The sequence below is a fragment of the Lampetra fluviatilis genome, chromosome 3, assembly GCF_964198595.1.
Source record: "Lampetra fluviatilis chromosome 3, kcLamFluv1.1, whole genome shotgun sequence".
Classification (NCBI taxonomy): domain Eukaryota; kingdom Metazoa; phylum Chordata; class Hyperoartia; order Petromyzontiformes; family Petromyzontidae; genus Lampetra; species Lampetra fluviatilis.
In genome coordinates this window covers 25538615-25559351 of record NC_136277.1, presented here as the reverse complement: position 1 = coordinate 25559351, position 20737 = coordinate 25538615, and the positions used below count along the sequence as shown (strand labels likewise).

At 48.1% G+C, this 20737-nt stretch overlaps 2 protein-coding genes across 7 annotated transcripts in view; one reads left to right on the top strand and one right to left on the bottom strand.

Annotated features, from left to right (window-relative positions):
• The window catches only part of LOC144955775 (receptor for retinol uptake stra6-like), a 49754-nt gene extending 44224 nt beyond the window's left edge, over positions 1–5530 (top strand). For all 5 annotated transcript variants that reach the window (XM_078885922.1, XM_078885920.1, XM_078885921.1 and 2 more), the window contains 2 exons: positions 599–742; positions 3596–5530. In XM_078885922.1, the coding sequence (XP_078742048.1) occupies positions 599–742; positions 3596–3804 (353 nt within the window). In that variant the 3' untranslated portion in view covers positions 3805–5530. The remainder of the gene's footprint in view (positions 1–598; positions 743–3595) is intronic.
• Positions 5531–8768: 3238 nt separating this feature from the next.
• ISLR2 (immunoglobulin superfamily containing leucine rich repeat 2) lies at positions 8769–19302 on the bottom strand. Of its 2 annotated transcripts, none has more exons than XM_078885918.1 (2): positions 18482–19302; positions 8769–16017 (listed from the first exon to the last, which is right to left on the bottom strand). In XM_078885918.1, exon 2 carries the CDS (start codon positions 15981–15983, stop codon positions 13782–13784), a length of 2202 nt encoding a protein of 733 aa, XP_078742044.1. In that variant the 5' UTR covers positions 15984–16017; positions 18482–19302; the 3' UTR covers positions 8769–13781. The 2 variants fall into 2 exon arrangements, with proteins under 2 accessions (XP_078742044.1, XP_078742043.1); XM_078885917.1 differs by having other exon boundaries at positions 8770–15995; positions 18482–19300.
• Positions 19303–20737: the final 1435 nt, after the last annotated feature.

The following is a 20737-nucleotide window of genomic DNA, read 5'->3' as shown; positions in this document are numbered from 1 at the left end:
TAAAGCATTCATCCAGCAGTGGATTATGGGTTGACCACGGTCTACGGTGTGGATATATAATTGGAACACCAGCTATACGACTGGGCACCGGGGCCGGATTAAGATGTTGTAGGTCACTGGGCTACAGGTAATGTGAGGCCCCCGATATTTTCAAAAGGAAAACAAATACATATTCTTGGTTCTTTCGGTAAAGTCACTTAGAAGGGAAATAATAAAATAATAAAAAATATTATAATAAAAATATAAAACAACATATTTTTATTATTTCCCTTCTACGTGACTTTACCGAAAGAACCAAGAATATAAATCCCTGCAGTCACGAAAGCTTTAAATCAAAATGTAAGGAAAACAAAGTTAAAGAAAAATATAATTTATTTTCACATGGCTAACAAATAAAAATTCAGCATTCACAATTGAAATAACTTTTCACTTCATCTCTGGAGGCCCTCTAGCTGACGGAGGCCCCTGGGCTGCAGCCCCTAAAGCCTCGGTGCCTTTATCCGGCCCTGCCAAGGCACATATACAAATGTACAGACGAATGAGCGGTGAGTCGATGGCAGTGGGGTCGAGCTCGAGAGCGCCCTGCCTCCCCGCGCAGGCTACCGCTGCTACGTGGGCTTCCTGCAGCTGGAGGCGTCGCACGCTCACCCCGTGGTGCGCGCATTCTGCAAGGCCCTGGTGAGGGCGACGAGTAGCAGCAGCTGCTCCGCCAGCGTCGTTCCCACCCGCGACGTGGAGGAAGGTGAGAGCTCTGTCACCTAGCATCCCCACCATCCAGCCCCACCACCGATCCACCTCGGGGGCAGATCTAGAAACTTCCCCACGGGATGGGAGGCGGTTCTCAAATTTCAGGCTTTTTAAAAATAGGGTCCTATATTTATATGAGAGAAAAAAAATGTCAACGTCATTTCGCTTGTAGATTTCAATAACGTGCCACATTTTGGGTCTGCCACTCATCCACCTGCCACGTATGCACGCAACTGGAAAATACTGAAGATTGTGCATATCCCGGGAAATATTTGAAGGCGGACCTGGATCAAAATTATTACATGAAAGCCTTTGTAAAACTGAATTGTATGACCGTATTAGAAGTTGCATATCAGTGTGTCTCCAGGGTAATGTTGTCAATTATTGCATATCACCTGCAAAGATATGGATCAGAAACAGGGACAATAACAGAGGAGATGGAACAAAAGCTGAAAATAATCCCAAGAAGCATGGAGAGAGATACTCGCTTGGAATTACGGGGGGGGGGGGGGGGACCAGAAGATCGGGCGACGCAAAATATAAACAGAACGACTGAAGAAACATGAAGAGGAGATGTCGCAAGAAGGGAGGGAGGGATGGCTGATGGATGACGACTGGCGATGGAATCGCAGACAAGAAGATCCCCACCAATGAAGATGGCGCAATGAGATCAGCTCATAAGCAGCGGCAAGGTGGATTGTACAACAGCCAGACCTCCAATGGTGGCAACGGATGTTGGAGGACTTCATCCAGCAGTGGATAGAACATAGCTGATGTGATACAAACAGCTTTCCCTGTACTGCGCAGTGTTTTCCAATGAAAACGAAACGCATACACCGGCGCTCAAAATCGTCGAATCGCTGTGTAAACATCGACAACGTTAGCATGAACAGGGCGAAACAAGCCAGTGGGCACACGCACGGGCGCGTACATCAAAAAACAAACTGATATTCAAAGCAACATATGGTCATGCTGAGAGGCAAATTGGGATTAGCTCATCATGCATAACAAACAGTGCCCGGAAGGTATCAGGTTACATCAGTGGGGGTATCATGAGATTTTAATCGAAAGTGTTTTTTTGGTTGTTGTTGCTGTTGTTGTAGTAAATATTACAAAACTTTAAACCTGTTTCCAAAAGGTATGCTTAATGCACGCGACTTTTCACGACCTGTTCCCAATTTGACTTTGCTGTATGATGCTGGACAATTGACGGTCTGGGCCTTGAGGCGTCAGCTCAACAACGGCGTCAATAGAACGGCGTGAAACAATCACAACACTGACGACTGACTCAGCACGGGCAAAGTTGTCTCATAGCGGTGGACTCCCGAAGAGATGTCGTCGTCATCATCAGCCATGATCGATCCAGCGCTGAATGAAGGTCTCTCCCGAGTCCCTGCCATCTCTCTCACGATCCAACGTAATAATCCACCGAACACCAGCACACAGGTGGATCTCGTCGCTCCGTCTTCTTGGTGGATGTTCAAACACAACATCGCGTTGCGAAATTAACTGCCACCACGCACCGATGTTCTCACCATGTACCGTGTACACTATGCAAAGACGTAATGATGTACCGGAGCCAAAATTCATTTCGGCGGTTTTTAGCGTCACATTATTTCACGCCACTGAATTCATAATTTCACGTATTGAACGTTCGGCTTAGAAATAATACAACATCTGTCTCAGGAAAATTACTCACTTTGTAACTGTGAAGAGGAGCGAATTCCTGGTATCGGTGCAATTTTTACTAATTCTTTTGTTGGCAGCAAAATTCAACATTATTTGAGCCACAGATTACGGTGGCTATGCACGCTCGTAATGGTGAGCCGTGGAGGCGAGGGTTTGTAGATCACAGAAATGTCGTGAAACTACCCTTCCACTGAGCGTCGAGGTCACCACTACACTCAACTATTTCTTATTTTACCAGGTAAGGCCCACTGAGCTATCTAGTTCCTTTTCAGAAGCGACCTGGCCACGAATGATAGCTCAACGGAGTGACTTATCACATGGAAATGTAGAGCAGCCAAATAATCTAAACGCACGTTTCTAAACGTGGCGGGGAAAACCGGATGACACAGAGAAAAATCCACGCGACCACGGGGAGAACACGCAAACGCCAAATATGCAGGCATCAGGGTCAGGATCAAACCCACGAACTCCTGTAGACCAGGCGAGGTAGTTAACATCTCGCCACCGTGGCGCCCTTACCATTCCCTCGCTTGCCAGGAGATGGCAGTACAGCAAGTGGGTTCATTTCAATCTCTTGCCATCTGTACAGGGAGTTGCTGCCTCGCCCTGCACCCTCCCCCATTCCCCCCCCCCAACTTTTACGCTTGGGTGTTCTCAGATTACTTCAGTTTTTCCCACATGTGTAAGCATTTCTTAATTGGCTGAAACCATCTTCACGCATGAGGACTGCAGAGCTTGGAAAATTGTTGGCACCGGATCATCAACGTCCTGGCTGCCTTCCCGCTTGTCTGTGGTTCCTCATACCTCCAAGTCGTTCTTTATCTTTGAGACTAAGTTAAATAATAATAATAATAATCTCAGCAACAGTGACGTCACGTATCATCAAGTTAAATCACTAGAGGGCACTTTTGGCAGGAAATAGCACTGAAGCAATGCCAAAAAGTAACGTAAATTTTCGGAACAACGTTTTTTGGGATCATCCGAAATGTCACATTTAGGCCAGGTATTCTGCTTTCTTTTCCTTTGAAATATTAAATCCAAAACATTAAATCCAGAGAACACATCGCTGCAGAAGTGAACGCATCGTCAGCCAAATCCGTGCGCTGACGGTGTGGCGGGGTTGGGGTTGGTGGTGGTGGTGGTTATCTGTCGTCACCAGCAGGAGTGCAGCTGGTGCAGCGCAGGGCTCAGGGCGTGCGGCTGCTCCGAGCCCACCAGAGCCGCAGCCGCTGGCTCGTGGCCTACACCCTCCTGCGCAACCCGTGCCTGCTGCCCCGCAAGAGGACGTCGCCGCCCGCCCAGGGGGCACACAGCACGAACACGAACGGAGGAGGCCTCACGGCAGGCGGCGAAACGGAGAAGATGTGACCACGCCGAGGTCGGCGATGACGCGCGTCCCGTTTGAGTGTTTATAACCGTCAGTAATGTTGGTATTGGCACCGTTCTTATAGCGCGACACGGTGGTATTTGCACCATTCGTACAGCGCTGGGTTATCGTGAAAACCATCTTGATTTGAAGCTTTCGTGACTGCAGCAATCCATACTCTTTGGTTCTTTCGGTAAAGTCACGTGGGTATAAAATACAATAAATCACGACGCAACACAAGCGTCCGTCATCAGCTGCTGAGGCAGACCATGCTTTATTTTATTTTATACCTACGTGACTTTACCGAAGGAACCAAAGAGTATCATGGATACGTTGGTATTTGTACCATTTTTATAGCACGAAGGCTAACACGGCGGCGCTGTGTTTCACAGGCGTTTAGTCGACAGTAGTTTCTCAGGAGGGCGCGATGCTGCTATGCGGCTTTACCCAATTCGGCAATTGGCGAGTCATATTTCAAATTTGGCCCGTGACGCTGGCACACGTGACCCACTATTATATAGAATAACGTTACATCATGGGACCTCCTTTGCCAGTATCAAAATATAAGAATAGGTTTTCCCCTTTTTTCTGGCAACAAAAGGAGGTTATCTTTTGATACTGGCAAAGGAGGTCCCATGATGTAGCTGCTCACCCCGAGCTCTCATTACTCTGATAGTGGCATTGTCTTTGTGCTGTGTACGCCTTTTGGCGTCCTCTGGTCTAACACTGTTTGAGACTAGGCTCTAAAGAAAGCTGTTTCTGGTGTGGACCAATCAGTTTCAAAGACAATGCACATACTGTCACATCATGTTTGTTGTTTGTATTTTCACCACAAGTATATGTGGTTAATGTAGACATGATTCCTTGCAAAAGGTTTCAGTTTGGTGTTTTAATATCTTAACAGCTGTTTTGCTGCCAGAAAAAAGGGGAAACCCTATTCTTATAGAATAACGTTACAGGATCTTTCGCGTCCATTGCTAGTCGAGACTGCGTGCATTTATGGTTAATACACCCGTAGTATTAACCAGGGCGGCCATAGGGCTCGAACCGCAAACCTCTGCAACAAAACGACAAACGCGCTCCCGCTCGGCCACGCCACCGTTACATCATACAGCATCGCTCGCCAATGTATGAGTGTTAGAAGCGGTAGTTTTGTAATTTTCAGTGGCCTTTCTGGACAGAACTACACACCTTGCATGCCTTTCGACGAGATATATAGTGAGTTACAGGGTATATAGAATTAGCCTTGTCGAATTTGCGTTACATTACACGGCGTCGTAAATTGTAAATAAATCTTAGGTTGAAGCCACTCTCCCCCCATCACCCCCCCCCTCCCCCCTTAACCAGTCTGAATGGACCATCGTGGTGAAATATGGTCAAACAACCTCCATGACCAACGCGGCATGGAGAGGTCCCTATCCAGCAATACATTGTTCCTATTGCTAATTATATAGAATCAGAATGCACATGTAGAAGCTTTAGACACAGCAGGTTAATATACGATGGAGTGACAGATTTTGTGCAAGTGCAATTAAACCATATACAAGGTGAATCCATAGCCTAGATTTTACATGAAAGCACGTGTACACAAACAACGGTAATGTGAATCATTGTAACCCCACATGCCTGGATTTTTGTAACTCTCTTAAAATATTCACTGCTTTCGTGATTAACACTGCATGAGTTAAAAACAAATATATGAGAAAGCTACTAACGCTCCTCAACATATCGGCGTATTAATTGCTTTCCTTGTTATATAAACCGGCGTCGATGACGTGCGCATGGCGAGTCTGTTTGATTTATATCTGTGTACAAATCCCAACGCCGCTCTCTCCCCCTTAAGCTTTCATTGGTAATGCAAGTCCTTTGATTATAGTCGTAGGTCTGTGTAGGTACATTTAGTTGTCGCATCCATCAGTCTTCTCTTCTCTTAGAAGACTGAATCGTCACCGTACTCGACTTATTACAATGACGAGCTCGTCCGCAAAGAGATGTTGACGGGGTTTGGCTGCTGGCGCTGACGACAATGGTGTGCCGGATACGTTAGTGGTGTTAACAACAACAAAAAATCAAGTTCGTTCAGTTAAAGTTCATTTACGTTATTACAAAAAAAATTGTGAGAATAACAACAGGGAGTCAGGATTTGCAGTCGAATGTAGTGGAAATTATGAAACTAAACGAATTAAAAGACAATTTTTATTTTAACAGGTAAGACCCATTGAGGTGTATAACTCTGTGTCAGAAGCGACCTGGTCACAAACGATAGCTTAACGAAGTGGCTCATCGTGTGAAAATGTATAGCAGCCAAATACTCTAAACGCGTGATGTTGGATTATAAATGTGGAGGGAAAACGCGCAGGACTCGGAGAAAAATCCACGCGACCACGGGGAGAGAGACATGCAAACTCCAAATATACAGCAGGCGTCAGGGTCGGGATCGGGATCGAACCTACGCACTCCTGCTTACCAGTCGAGGTAGTTAACATCTCACCACCATGCACAGACAATGTACAAAGGTTGAGCAATGACTACTCCAAAACAAGCGCAAGAGAAGATAGACGTTTAGACACGTGGAACCGCTCGTGCCTGGGTGCCTCTCGTTCACAAAGAGGGGCGGTGGGACAGCGCCTTCCCTGACAAAGTGTCGCGCTAATCAGTGTGTCCGACAGCAATCGAAGAAAGGCTGGAAGCCTAAAGCGGAAATTTGCTGAGGTCGTAGTGAAGTGGGTACTGGGTGTGTGGCCGGGTCTTTTTTTTTTTCTGGCCGCTCTCATCCATCAACAGAGCTCATGCAATGATTAAAGCAGCAGAGGGTGGGGTTTTTTTGTGTGTGTGCGTTTAGCATTTGCAGAGATGATTGCTAATCGTTCACAACAGCACCATTGCACAATGTAGCTCCCTGAAGCATCATTTTTTTAAAAATCTAAACCAAGTGCAGAAAATGTTACATCGAATATTTGTCATTTGCCAGAGTTTTAATTTGTATGTGCCAAAATAACAAACGGCAAACAGATAAAGCTACTCTCCTTTCACTGTTAATTTTTTTTACAAAATTATGAATGCAAATTTACACGAATGCCGTTTTAATCCTTTGCTGCAAGTGCGGAATATGTGCAAACAAAGATCACCCGTATAGCCTTGAACAGACTGTAGGGGAAAGTACTGTTAGCGAGCACCTATTCAGGCCAGTACGGCACACGAGGGGTTGGGTGGCCAGCACCACGACCGGCTGCCTTTGTCTTCCCCAGCGCTAATGTTTACACACCACACCAGCTACTCAATTAAGGCTGAGTCGACCTAGGGAAGGCCCCGGATGTGTTGCAGATATTCATCACCAATGTTGACTGTGAGCAGCAATTGAACTCGGTTTCGCCAGGTTCATAGCGCAGTGCGCTAACCACCCCCCCCCCCCGCCAGACACAATACATTGCCACACCAAGTCACACATTGGAAATGCAGTGCAATAACGATACTGTACTTGTAAAAATATGTATGTACCATGCTGGCAGTGAGCGTTCATTAGCGAGCTTACAAAAGAATTGAAAAAAAAGATCTGAGTTTGTGCTAAACAACGAAATCCCTAACACTGGCAGATCATCCAGACATTGAAAGTGTGCAGTGTGAGAAACGTAACACTAATGAGACGAACCAAATTGCATGCAATACTCACTTGCTAAACCATTAGGGGTACATATACTGTACTTTATTTCAATTCAGCTATATAAATTGCCATCAGAAAACATGAATATAACACGAAGAACAATGCACCGTAATATATATTTTGTTAATGAATGTATCAACATTTTGTTTCCCGATCTACTTTTAAAAATGCACACGCTGACAATGTAGTCAAATGAAACAGGATGAATAGAAAATCAACTTAGCTTTGTTGTATTACCACTTAAAGTTGTGTTGCTCCCCATTGTTTATGGACATATGCATGCACTAAACATTGCATGGACCAAAACACACCCACGGTGCATAACCAGACGTGCACACACGCACATCATTTACAAAGTACATATACCACTGCCTTGCCTGAACACAACACCCAAACGTGTTGCATTTGAACAAATATTACCATGGATTTCATGTTTAAAAAAAGAACGTTTCATTTTACGCGTTTATTTGCACTTTGTACAAAAGACAAGGTAACATCACGGACATCGAGGCGTCTAAAAGTTAAGACTACACATACACACGCGTTTCATCAATATTGAAAATATCTACCAAAAAAAAAGATTTCATCCGGCCTGTTTTAAGCAAGTCGTAACTGGACGGTGTTTGCTCATGAAGGCTGTCGAGCTTGTGAAGGCATCGACAGCAGAAAGTACCGTGGCCACAATTGCCGTCGAGCGATTCGCGAATTGCTGAATTATCCTACAAAAAGCTGACGACAAAAAAAAAAACATCACGTGGAATACGACGATTTCCATCAGATATTCAAAGCGAATCCGGGCTTGAGTTCTGAACAGTCCTTGGAATGGGCGATCAAATCGAATGACGGGAGCGGTCTGAATTAAAGATGTAGATTCCGATAAGGAATTAAAACCAGGTGAGATGCGAGCGGCTTGGAAGCGTTGCGGACAGCCGAAAGGCAGTGCAGCGAAATCAATTTTCTTTGGAACTGCATTCGACCAAGCCGCAACCGAGCAGCGTGGTCAGCGAACACCGGTGAGCCGCACGGCATGGTGGGTGGAGAGCGTTGCCACCAAACCAGGAGTGGAATAGCAACAACAAAAACTATACAGTATATATACATATTCTTGGTTCTTTCGGTAAAGTCACGTAGAAGGTAAATAATAAAATAATAAAAATAAAACATAATAAAATAATTCTCACGACGTTTCGGCCACAACGCAAGCAGCCGTCTTCAGGTGGAGAACAGGTCTGTCGAAAAGGCAGAGTTCTCGACAGACCTGTTCTCCACCTGAAGACGGCTGCTTGCGTTGTGGCCGAAACGTCGTGAGAATTATTTTATTATGTTTCATTTTTATTATTTTATTATTTTCCTTCTACGTGACTTTACCGAAAGAACCAAGAAGATGAATCCCTGCAGTCACGAAAGCTTTAAATCGAAATTTATATACACATCCTTAGAATAGTATCCGCATGTCCAAACCCGAGCTATGCATCAATGCTTTCCACGTGTTTGCTGGCCATGGGGTGATTTGTGAAAGCGGTTGCTTGTAAGGCAATTTATTAATGCACTGTGCGGACTACGAAGAGAATGAGCTCTGGTTTCAGCAAGCAACGTGAACAACAATCTTGTAGTAATAGTGTGGTCTCAATGTGTTTTTTTTCCCCCAGGAAGGTCTTGGCCTGGGGATATTAGACTAAAGTCCATTTGGGCACATGGTATACATGGGAGAAAATTTGATTGCACCGAGAAACTCACACACAGAAGACGGGGGGGGGGGGGGTGATAGCCCTACTTGCTGTGCTGCCTTCTACTGGACATCATCTCATTCGCCCTCGCCGAGATACTCGCGCGACACCGCAGGCGCACGGTGCATCACCCACCACGCCTGTCACAGCCACGTGTGCCACGTGTGCCACGTGTGCCACGTGTGCCCCTGTGTCCACCTCGCAGTATACACGTGGAGTTGACCAGCAGGTCGCGTGTATGGGGGGGGGGGCGAAGGTGTGTGGTTACTTCCACCTCGTATTCTTTGGGTCTTTCGGTAAATTCACGTAGATAGTTAAAAAAAAAACTACGACGTTTCCATCTACGTGACTTTACCGTAAGACCCAAGGAATATGAATTCCTGCAGTCACGAAAGCTTTAAGTCAAGGTTTTACTTCCACCTCGTTCAAGACGTTGTCTGACCCGCTTTGGAAGAGTAAGTCAAATACCCCCCCCCCCCGCTCCTTCCTCTCGACTCCGACGGAAATTTGAGAGCGCTCCCTCGTCACCCAATGGTTCTTAACCTTAACTGCAGCCATGCAGCCCCTTTGGGTTCTTCATCGTAAAACATTTTTAATAATGTTAATAAACATAGGTTTCATGAAACAAAGTAGTTGTACTTACGTGCCCGTGTTCACTGTGTGTTTTCGATGATTTACCTTCTAAAAAAATAATCTGGCCATGCATGTCACCCCCAGAAAGGGCATCTCGCACCCCCAGTGGGTGCGTGCACCGCAGATTAAGGAGAAGCACTGAGCTTCATCTTCTTGGTTCTTTCGGTAAAGAAAGATTTTATTATTTCCCTTCTACGTGACTTTACCGAAAGAACCAAGAAAATGAATCCCTGCAATCACGAAAGCTTTAAATCGAAATTTAACCGCCACTACGGGGTGGGATTCCACACAACTTTACGCACAAGTAGTACTAATCGCATATCTGCATTTCCCATAAATATTCTAAATTCCTCTTGATATGCAAATTATTTTGTCAAGGCGCTCTTCGCCCCCTCCATCCCAGCTTAAATAGTCGATTCAAGCCTGGGGCTTGTCATTCTGACTCTGTCTCCTCGACAGACCTGTTCTCAACCTGAGGACGGCTGCTTGCGTTGTGGCCGAAACGTCGTGAGAATGATTTTATTATGTTTTATTTTTATTATTTTATTATTTCCATTCTACGTGACTTTACCGAAAGAACCAAGAAGATGAATCGCTGCAGTCACGAAAGCTTTAAATCGAAATTTAACCACTGAGCTCTCGAAGGAAGTTGTCCCGCTCTGGCACGCTGGCCAGGCGAGCACCGTCTTGGAAGAGGTTCGAGAGAACCCCCACACCCGACCACGATACACGCGACCTGCTGCCGGTCACGCAGAACTGCTGCTGCTGCTGCCGCTGTGACCTGCTTCGAATCGAGCGACCCTTCCGCCAGCAGAGTGGCGAGATGAACGGCCACGGCCCCAGTTTGCGGAGTGGGGGGCACGGGGGGTGGGCAGCGGGGGCGGGGGGCGGGGGGTCAACCACCCCACCTAAACTGAACGCCTTCACGAATTTATATTCAGTAGTTTACAATTAAGATTAAAACGCAATTATATGCACCCGCGATTCTTATTGTGACGGACAAAACGAAACACCCCCCCCCCCGCCAATATAGAAGTCAAACTCCGCCTATGGATGAACCTTGACCCCTTTTTTTCGTTTGCAATGATCAGCGGGGAATTCGTGTGTCTTCTCCCTCCTGCAAAGGCAGAGCCTTACGAATGGCGAGAGTCGTCGCACGCGTACGGATGTACAAAGCTGTGGATCACAACTGTATGTACAGGTTTGTAAACAAAAAACTTTCACCTCAAGTGAGCTCATAATGAAGGGTTTTTGAGTTAGATCGCGTCAGTATAAATGTGTCGAAACCCTCCACCACCCGACATAGCCAATTAGTAAACAAAACGACGTTACTATTTGGCGTGTTGCCAAAACTATTTGGCGTTTTGTTTAAGTGACAAATCCCTTGTCAATTGGCTGTGTCGGGTGGTGGAGGGTTTCGACACATTTATACTTGGGCGATCGACCCAAAACTTTTATTATGAATAACATTGGTCGCGAAAGCCTGCCACGTGTTAAACTCTAGCGAGCTGTTGTTGCACATCTGCTGTGCCTCGTATCCCAAGTACGTACTCATACGCAGACGGGTAAAAAGATTTTTTAAAAACCTTGAGTCGAGCCGGATGTTTGCCATCACATGAAATCCATCGTAATAATGAAACCAGGAATAGCATCGATCCTCGCCCCTAGTGTGATTTTAAAAAAAAACACGCACAAATTATGCGACCGATTTAGTTTACATTGTTTAGTTCGTTTTTGTTTAAATAAAAAAAACACACACCCAGTAAAATACACACGAGAAACAGACGTGTCTAACGAACTTGTACAAATGTTTATAGACTGACGTTATTGTACATGTTTTTCTCAATGTTATGCTTCACAACATAGCATGTTGTTCACTATAGCTTGTCAAGGCATCGAAAGTGCTAATAGGAAAAAAGACATGACACTGAACTGTCGGCTTATATATATACTGTATATATAATCTGCCTTGAATGCACAGAGCCACGTACTTTAACCGAAAAACGGATGACATCTAGAGCACAGCGCAATTCGAAACAAGCAACGCCAGTCAACCCTGTGTTGAGTGTTTCACGAATGTCACTCCGAGACTACGTTGCGTACATCGCTAAAGCCACAGCGTTAAGCTACGTTACAGACCAAGGGATTCATTTCAACCGGGGCTGAGCTCTGGAAAATAACCCCCCACCCCCTCCCCTCCGCCCTGTTGTCGAGGTAATGGCAGGGTTGTAGGTAGAGGGGAAGGGCGAAAATTATTCCATGATGAATTAAATATTTCCAAACGACAGCCGCGCACACTTAACTACACAGGGAGCGTTCAATAGACGGCCACGGCATCTCGCGCTTTCAGATGCGCTTCTGCGGCCGTCTGGAACGCTCTTCCTTCCGATATTAGGAAGCCACTGGAGCTATGCACTATTAAATGATCGAGATTGAAAACTCATTTATTTTGAACTGCTGTTTAGGTTTGGTTTGTTGTCCCTCCATCGCACCTACGTACGGTGGAAGGTTGGCTACGTACGGTGCGAAAGAAGTTCAACAAATACGTTCCGTCACATCCGCTGGAAAATACAAGTGGCAAAAACACAGAAATCTTCAGCATGTGTGTCCATACTCTTTATTTTACACCTACGTGACTTTACCGAAGGAACCAAAGAGTATGGATCCCTGCAGTCACGAAAGCTTCAAATCAAGATCATATGTGTCCATTGGACAAAAACTGAAATCTGATTTAGGTAGTAAAAAAAGACACGGACGCTTTTGCGACATGACTGCCACGCGTAGCAAACTGGCGAAGAACCGCGCTGTTGTTCATGGCAGGTAAAGTGATCGGTGCGTGCCTTGATTGGGTCGTGATCGACATGCAACGAGAGGCGGTTTGTGCCCCCAATGCACACAATCCAGCCAGACCACAAGTACTCTTTAAAAACAGGTCAAGAACTCAGCATCAACCCATGAGTTTAGTTTTGTTACTGTCGCCTACACCTCGTATAACTCGGCGGTAACGTATACCCTTCAATAGCAATGCGTTTGGATGGAGCGGTGGCGCAGTGGTTTGGTTAGCGCGCAGCGCTGTGAAACTCGACCGCCCGAGGTCGATTGTCGACCTCACGTCCGAACGACATCGATGACGAGCGTTAGCGGAACCGGTCCTCGACCCGCTCACCCAGAAGAGGATTGGCAGAGGGCTTCACCGCACATTCATTCAAATTGAAGTGGACTACGAATTGAAACGCGTGATGTCGCCTCGATGCACCCGAGTGTGTGGGGTGTGTCGCGTCGCGCCGCTGCCGAATCGGCCCGAGTCGTATGATTATTATTATTCTATCGCTTTGCTCACCCCTTGGTGTTTTGGTTACATCTGTGCCGTCTACGAGGGTTGATATGGGCTGGGGGGGGGGTGTACAGCCACTACATACACTCGAATTATCGTCACCTTTTGAGACACATGGCAAAGCCGATTGATACATACTCTTTGGTTCTTTCGGTAAAGTCACGTATTTTATTTTATTTTATACCTACGTGACTTTACCGAAAGAACCAAAGTGTATGGATTCCTGCAGTCACGAAAGGTTCAAATCCGATTGATAAAGTAAACAGCGCGCAAGTGTGTGGTGTCTATATGTGTGCGTATCTTAAGTTGAATACCGTAAAGGACACAAACAAAAAAGTGTTTGTTTGCTTAAAAAGACCATTCGCGCGATCTTAAACAACAACAACAACATCAGAGGGGAACCAGAGCGGAGCCGATCGGGTCAGCGGCGTAGCTACCATCGAGTGTGCCGGCGGTGCAACTGCACACGGGCCCTATGAGTGGAGGGGCGGAGGTGCCCATGCGTCGGATGAACGAGGGGTAAATATTGAACAGTGGGCTCTCCCCCCCCCCCCCCCATTTCTTTCCTCTGCACCACGGCCCCAATGCCCAACCGCGCTACGCCACCGAGTCGCCTCTCGCGTCTCAGCGAGCCGGGTGCTTGTAGTTGCCGTTGATCTCCTGCGCGATGTTCACGGCCTCGGCGCCCAGCGGGAGGCGATCGCTGCACTCCGACTCGAGGTCGAACTGGACGGCGTCGTCCTTGCACCCCGCGGGCGCGATGGACGCCTCCTCCTCGCTGGGCTGGAGGCTCGCGTGGTCGCCCACTTCCCCGATGGAGTCGCACATCGAGTCCCGCTGCGCGCAGTGCACAACCCGCTGGTCGCCGGCCACCACCCGCGCGGCCGCCTGCGCCACGCCGCCTACGTTGCCCGTCTTCTCCTGCTGCTGCTGCGGCTTCTCCATGGGCTTGTACGTCTTGGCGCGGTACTGGTAGACCAGGTGGCAGCAGGCGGCGCCCAGTAGCGGGATGGTGGCGAGGCCCAGCAGGAAGGAGCTCACCACCACCATGATGAGCAGTGACGGGATGCGCTTGCGCGTCTCGAAGGGCACCTGCACTTCGCACGACTGTCCGGCGTGGCTCAGGCACAGCGTGTACTGCGTGCCGGGCTTGAGGCCGTGGAAGCGGTAGAAGTGCACCTCGCTCTGCACCAGCGACCACTGCACGGGCGACGAGTCAGGCGCGTCGCCCGTGCACAGGTACATCATCTCGAATTTCGCCGCGGCACCCAGGTTGCCGTTCGCCTGCTGCTGCTGCTGCTGTTGCTGCTGCTGCTGCTTGAGGGCCGACCACCCCCTGTCGCCCTGGCGCACAGGCAGCGCGCGCTTGGTGTCGCCGCCGCGCGGCACCGGGGTGAGCTGGACACGCGCGTCCGTGTCGGACACCTCGAGGGCGATCACCCCGAACTCGAAGCGGTGCCGCTGCTCGTAGCCAAACGCCGGCACGGGGGTCCCATTCAGCGCCTGCTCGAGCGGGGAACCCCCCGCGTGCTTGAGCGCGCACGCCGTGTTCACCGGGGTCGGGAAGGGCGCGCCGTGTTCGTTATAGTCGTAGTCGTCGTCGCTGTCGCCGTGGGCGGACACGTCGTTCCTCTCGACGAAGCCGCCGGCGCGATCCTTCCCGGCGCCTTTCTTGTCGGTGATGCTCGCTTGAGACGAGGCGTACTTCCGTTTCTTCGACGTTCCCGGGACGAGGAGCGGGTTGACTTTGGCCTTGCCGCGCTCGTAGCCGCCGCGCTGCGCCAGCCTGATCCGAGCGCTCGCCGAGCTCTCCCCCATGTCGTTGGTCGCCACGCAGGTGTAGGCGCCTTCCTCGCTCTCGCTCAACTGCGGGATGAGCAGCGTCCCGTTCCTGAAGGCCATCACGCGCTTGTCCAGCACGTCATTGGTCTCGACGGCCGCTTCCTCGGGGACCTTTTCCTCGTCGAAGACCCCCAGGTCGACTTCGCCACCGTCCTTGCGCAGCTTCCACGAGACGGTGGGCGCGGGGAGGCCATCGGCCTGGCAATCGAGGACCACGGCGAAGTCCGGGTAGAGGCGAGTCTCGCGCACGTCCGGGCTGCTTGTGAGCCGCACGGTGGGAGCCACGCACTCGACGTCGGGCATCTGCTGCACGGCTTGCCCCTTCAGCTCGTCCGGCTCGGCGCACGCGATCTTCTCCTTGCTGGGGATGTCGATCGAGGTGGTGTTGAGCCACGCCGGAAGCCAGCGCGCCTTGCACGAGCACCGCAGGGGGTTCTCGTAGAGAAGCAGGTGCGAGAGGGCGTGCAGGTTCTCAAAGGTGCCTTCCTCGATGGTGGCGAACAGGTTGTGGTGGAGACGCAGCGATCGCAGGTCGGTCAGCGTCTCGAATGCGTCGCGAGGAAGGCGCGCCAGATTGTTGTTGTTCAGCTTGAGCACCTGGAGGGCCGTCAGGTTGCGCAGGTCCTCCCACGAGAAGTCGGCCAGCTGGTTGTTGCTCAGGTCGAGGTTGCGCAGCTGCACCAGGCCGGCCAGGGTACCCTTCTCGATGCTCACCAGCTCGTTGTGGGACAGCCACAGGGAACTCATGAGCGGAATCTCCTCGAAGGCGTCTCGTGATAGGCTACGCAGGCGGTTCGCGGATAAGCTGAGCGAGGTTATGTTCGCGGGCAGCCCCTTGGGCACCGTCTCCAGCTGCTTGTAGGCGCAGTTGGCGATTTGGTGCACGAACTTGTCCAGGCATTTGCAGGGCTCCGGGCAAGCGGTGGCCGAGCGCAACGAGGCGATGCAGCCGACGACCAGGATGATCAGGCGCACACGCACCATCTTGTTTGCGCTCTACAAACCACAAAACACGGCACTTACACACCGCGCACAACGCGTGCTGTTTAACACACTCGTAACATGTCTTTATAGACAAAGATAACAACTACATTTTAGAGCCGGAACGCACGCACGTTGTAATGATGAAGTCGTTACTCTATTTGCAAGACAATATACTTGAATTCGTGGACCGGTGGCGCAGGGCTTAACGCACTACGCCCACGAACTCGACCACCTGAGGTTGATTTCTGTCCATGGCTAATACCAGCGGCCAGTGATGGTTGAATCGGAATTGTACACCCCCCCCTATCCCCGATTCATGAACCGGCACTAAGCAGCGTGGTCAAGTATGGTCAAACAACCCCTGTGAGCGACGCAAAAAATGGGGAAGAGGCCTTCGTGCATTACTGAATTGAAACATTCTACAATTATATTATAATACTTGAATATTTATTTTACTCATTAAGATGAGTAATATAGCCTTAAATTGTATAATAACGTTGGTGTTTATTACATAAGTCTTACATGGGGTTTCACTTATTATGTTAAACGTGGCGTAATTACGGCGAGGCTTACATTACCGTGTATTTTAATAGCCCAATTTAAAGAAACACACACAATTCACAACGCACGCATATTTCACGAATCGTATGCAATGTTCCATCGAGAATTCAGAGGCACGGAGAAGCCAAAGCTCACCGTCCCTCGTACGCCAGCCTGAACAAGCGTGAGCCTTGATCATTCGGAAAGTTGTTGAGTTTTAGACATTTCATTTTTTATTTTAAAAATGATTTAGAGGAAGGAAAGAATAAAAAAAAAACAATATGAATTGTCACTTAGCAGAAGAGAAATGCTCCAAAGTGGATTGCGTTAAATTTGTTCGGAATGCGCATCTTAAATTTCGATGTTTTTTTTCAGAAACATCAAAGACAACGGAAAAAAGCATAAAAAAGAACGTGCAATATTTTACATTATGAAGCAGCTAACACGTTATAGATCCATACGCGTATAGAATCCGCATTCCATACGCGTATTTATTTGCCAAAGATCACCACATTTTGGTTAAAGCGACTAACTAAAGCTCAGAAATAAAGTGTTTTTTATCTATAACGGCGTATAAATGCATCTGCATCTCACAACTGGATTCTTGATACAACGAGGGTGGTACATTTGCACGTTAAAAAACGGCCGAATCGCTTCGTCTTGCCGATTTGGTCAATTCTATTGATAAATCGTGCAGTTTTCACCATAAAAATAGAGAAAGGTAAAATTGTCTAACACTTGCATGTAGGACAACACTTGTTTGTGTGCAAAGCCACGGCTATTGTAATTGCAGCTATTCTAATGAAAACCAGCGCGGCCAATGTGTAAAAAGTAACATTCATAGACGCTATGTGTTCTGTTTCAAAAGCGGCTGTCTTTCACTTGCACAGAGATCTATTTAAAGCGTATGCAATTCACTTTCATTTGCACATATTTAATTAGTGAATTGCAATATTCGTTTGCAATAACTAAAATCCTGTGTATAGAGGGGTTATGGTTTAAGGGCAGTGCAATACGAAACGCAATATAATGCTGCCGAGGTCGGTTCATGACATCATAACGTTATGGAATTCCTTTAAATGTATTTTGGAAAGTGGTTTTGGCTTCAGCATTTTTACGAATTGATATCGTTCGTTTGGTTAGGAATAAGGCACCACATTCAATGGAAGCTCGTACTGCATGCCTTGAATGGGACCTCTGGTTCAGCACCGTGTCGCTGTCCAGGGTGCTGACGTTACATAATCCGCAGCGCTGCTAAAGCCACGCCTTACTTTACAACTATTAAACTAATATTAAACAAAAACACACATTTTTAAATAATAGCGTAACATTGCCTTTTACTTATTCTTGTAATATTCCTCCACCCCCCCCCCCCGCCCCCCTGCGTCGCCTTCAGCCTCGATGTGAAAACGTTTGCAACACGAATGACTTCAATGTCACATTGCAAAGATGTCAACGCGCGGAGGCAAATTGTCCGTGGACGCAACGTTGTTGTGCGCTACACAATCTGTCGACAGCCGACACCGTATCTGAGCGCATGCTTCATTCACCACAAACAGACGTCTTTAAGTGCACATTTATATATTGAAAAAAACACAAATGCTCGACCCTTGTTGTTACGTAGAGGCTGGAGGAGCTCAGCAAATCGCACGCGACGAGCTGTTGAGCCAAAATCATGCGACGAGCGATATAAAGTCTATATCCACAATTAGTGCACACAACGTGTATACAAGCGCTTTGAGACGTGGCTTACACAACTCGCATAGATGTTGGGTGATGACCACCTTTAGAGATTAAGCGTTAACGTCATAGAACACACACACAGGTGACTGCATGAATCAACGAGCGACTGTCTTAATACACGTGTACTCGGCTGCGAACGAGATTGTCCAAACTTAGTATCGTAGAAATCAGGGTGGGTAAATAAATCTGCTCGGGCGTTTCCCCATAATTCTTACCTCGACTGCGCAGAACCTCGACCACAGGAACCGATCAGTTGTTGTCAGAGCAGCTCATGACTTGCTGCTTATTCACTTCAAACGAGAAGCGCGCGATCGATTACCGAATCAGCAATCAAACGCGTTTTACCCCAATCCTAAAACATTCCGTAAGTGTCGGCAGATTTTATTTATTTGTATTTTTCATTTAGTTTTCTTTATTTCAACGAAGGGGGCTCCAGGCGACGCGGGCTGTCTTCCCTCAAAAGAAGCTCATAGAAGGAGGGGAAGGCAGAGGAGGGGGTGGCGGCACTGCAGGAGGAGGAGGGAGAGGAGGAGGAGGAGGTGCGGTGATGTGGGTGGGCGTGCAGGACGACGAGTTGAGAGCCTCTCCCCGCATGTTGAGCGCCACGCTTCGGAACGCACATTTGGCGGCGGTCGGAATGAGAATTTGACGGCGAACAGCGCGGACGCGATCTACAGGTTGACGAGCGGCGTTACGGCTGCGGGTCGCGGCGCAACAACCACGAGTAGCGAAAAAGCCAGGGACGTCGGAGAGCTATAACGCGCACCATGCATCGCACACAGATACATTAGGGCACATACTATTACGTAATTTAGATCGCTGGGCTTTCTTTCACCAAGCGATCGCGCGTCCCAACACCGATTCCTAAAACGGGCGTGGTGGTGGTGCCCGCGTCCTCTATCGGGGGGGTTGGTGGATCACGCAAAGATCATCGTGTACGCGGCAAGCCGCCTGCCTCCAGGTGCCCCGTAGAAGTCAGTACGACCAGCGGAGGGCAGACCTATTTGTTTGGATTTCGGGGCGTTCCCCCCCCCCCCTGCTATTGTATGAGGCTTCTCCAGGTGTGCCGCTTACTCCCGGGCGTAAATCCATCAATAGAAAAGGAATTCGCAAAAAAACACGTTAAGCAGGTCCCCCCCCCCCCCTTGGAGCCGGTCGTGAGGCTTTCCTGGATAGGTTAAAATATTTGTATTCTAAGCGTAATCATGAACCTTTTCTCTACCCGACACGGTTAGATATTATTACGTGTTTTTCTTTCAATTCTCACGCATTGGCGGTTCGCATTTTGGAAGCCGTTTATAGTTCACTATTAAATAAATGTATTGTAATTAAAAACGTATTAATAGTCTCACATTTTCTGACTATATAGTTTAACCAATGAAAATTTACCACGAGGAATGGTTCTTCAATTTAACAAAAGTGCAACGGCTTCGTTGCAGCGTTATTCAATCCACACGTTCTCTCAGCTTCACACAACAAAAATAACGGTTAGTGTTTGCAATAAGTACCACGATTATGATATTAAGTTTAATCGGTCATTATCTGCCGTCTCTATACACCATCGGAAGCCACAATTGCTTAAATGGCACTTTGGCGAATGGCCATAATTTTAGCTCAGGACAGTTTTACACACACACACACCCTGGATACCATTTGCACGGGATGACTACATTAGTGCTGCTATATTCACACGCCGAACGACAGCGATAGGACTAAATATAGTTAGGAGGAAGTGTAAATGTTTTCTTTCTACGCCACCCATAACCGGATGCTCTCTACTCTTGCCAATTACATAAGAGGCCAAGTGCCTAATCGCCCCTGTGTTGCTCGATTATGTACAACATTTCCAGTCGACGGTGTAATTTGGATGCACATTAAGGATTGGGTAAAGAAACACGCCGCGTGGTCAACGTTGTGCAACTGTTATTTTAAGGCACTCACAGTCTGAAAGAAAGAAGCAATAATTGAAGGCAACGCGGCTCTCTATGTAATTGTTTCACACGCAGCGTTGTCGCAGTCGCTTGCATCCCAAGTGAGGTTGCCCGGCTTTGGTTGCGCCTTTGTAGAAATCCTTCTCCCGATCTTTCGCCACGCGCTACTGCGGGCATCGTTTCTCCTTCCTTTCCTATGGGAGGGTGGAAGTAGCTACATTTCTCGCGTGTATTATCGAGGTATTTAAATGTCATTCAAACGGAGTCGCGGGCCGTGCTGGATCGTGGGATTGATGGTCTGTCTCTGGTGACCGCAGCAGTCACATTGCGGATTGTTCTTCGTTTTCCTTTGATGGAGGAGGTGACCGCGTCTGCCGTGCCCCAGCAACGTTTTCTTCTCTCCCGAAGCTGCCATAATTGGATGGTTATATAGCGCTGTGTTGATGCAGCCAAAAACAATTGTAACACTCTTTCAGAAGTGGCGAGCCAGTTCACGCGCAGTTCATTCCCACAACCGACCTTGTCCCAACGACGAGCAAC

What these genes read in the sequence shown, in the direction of transcription:
- ISLR2 (XM_078885918.1), bottom strand. Translation starts at nt 15,983, where the DNA reads ATGGTGCGTGTGCGCCTGATCATCCTGGTCGTCGGCTGCATCGCCTCG.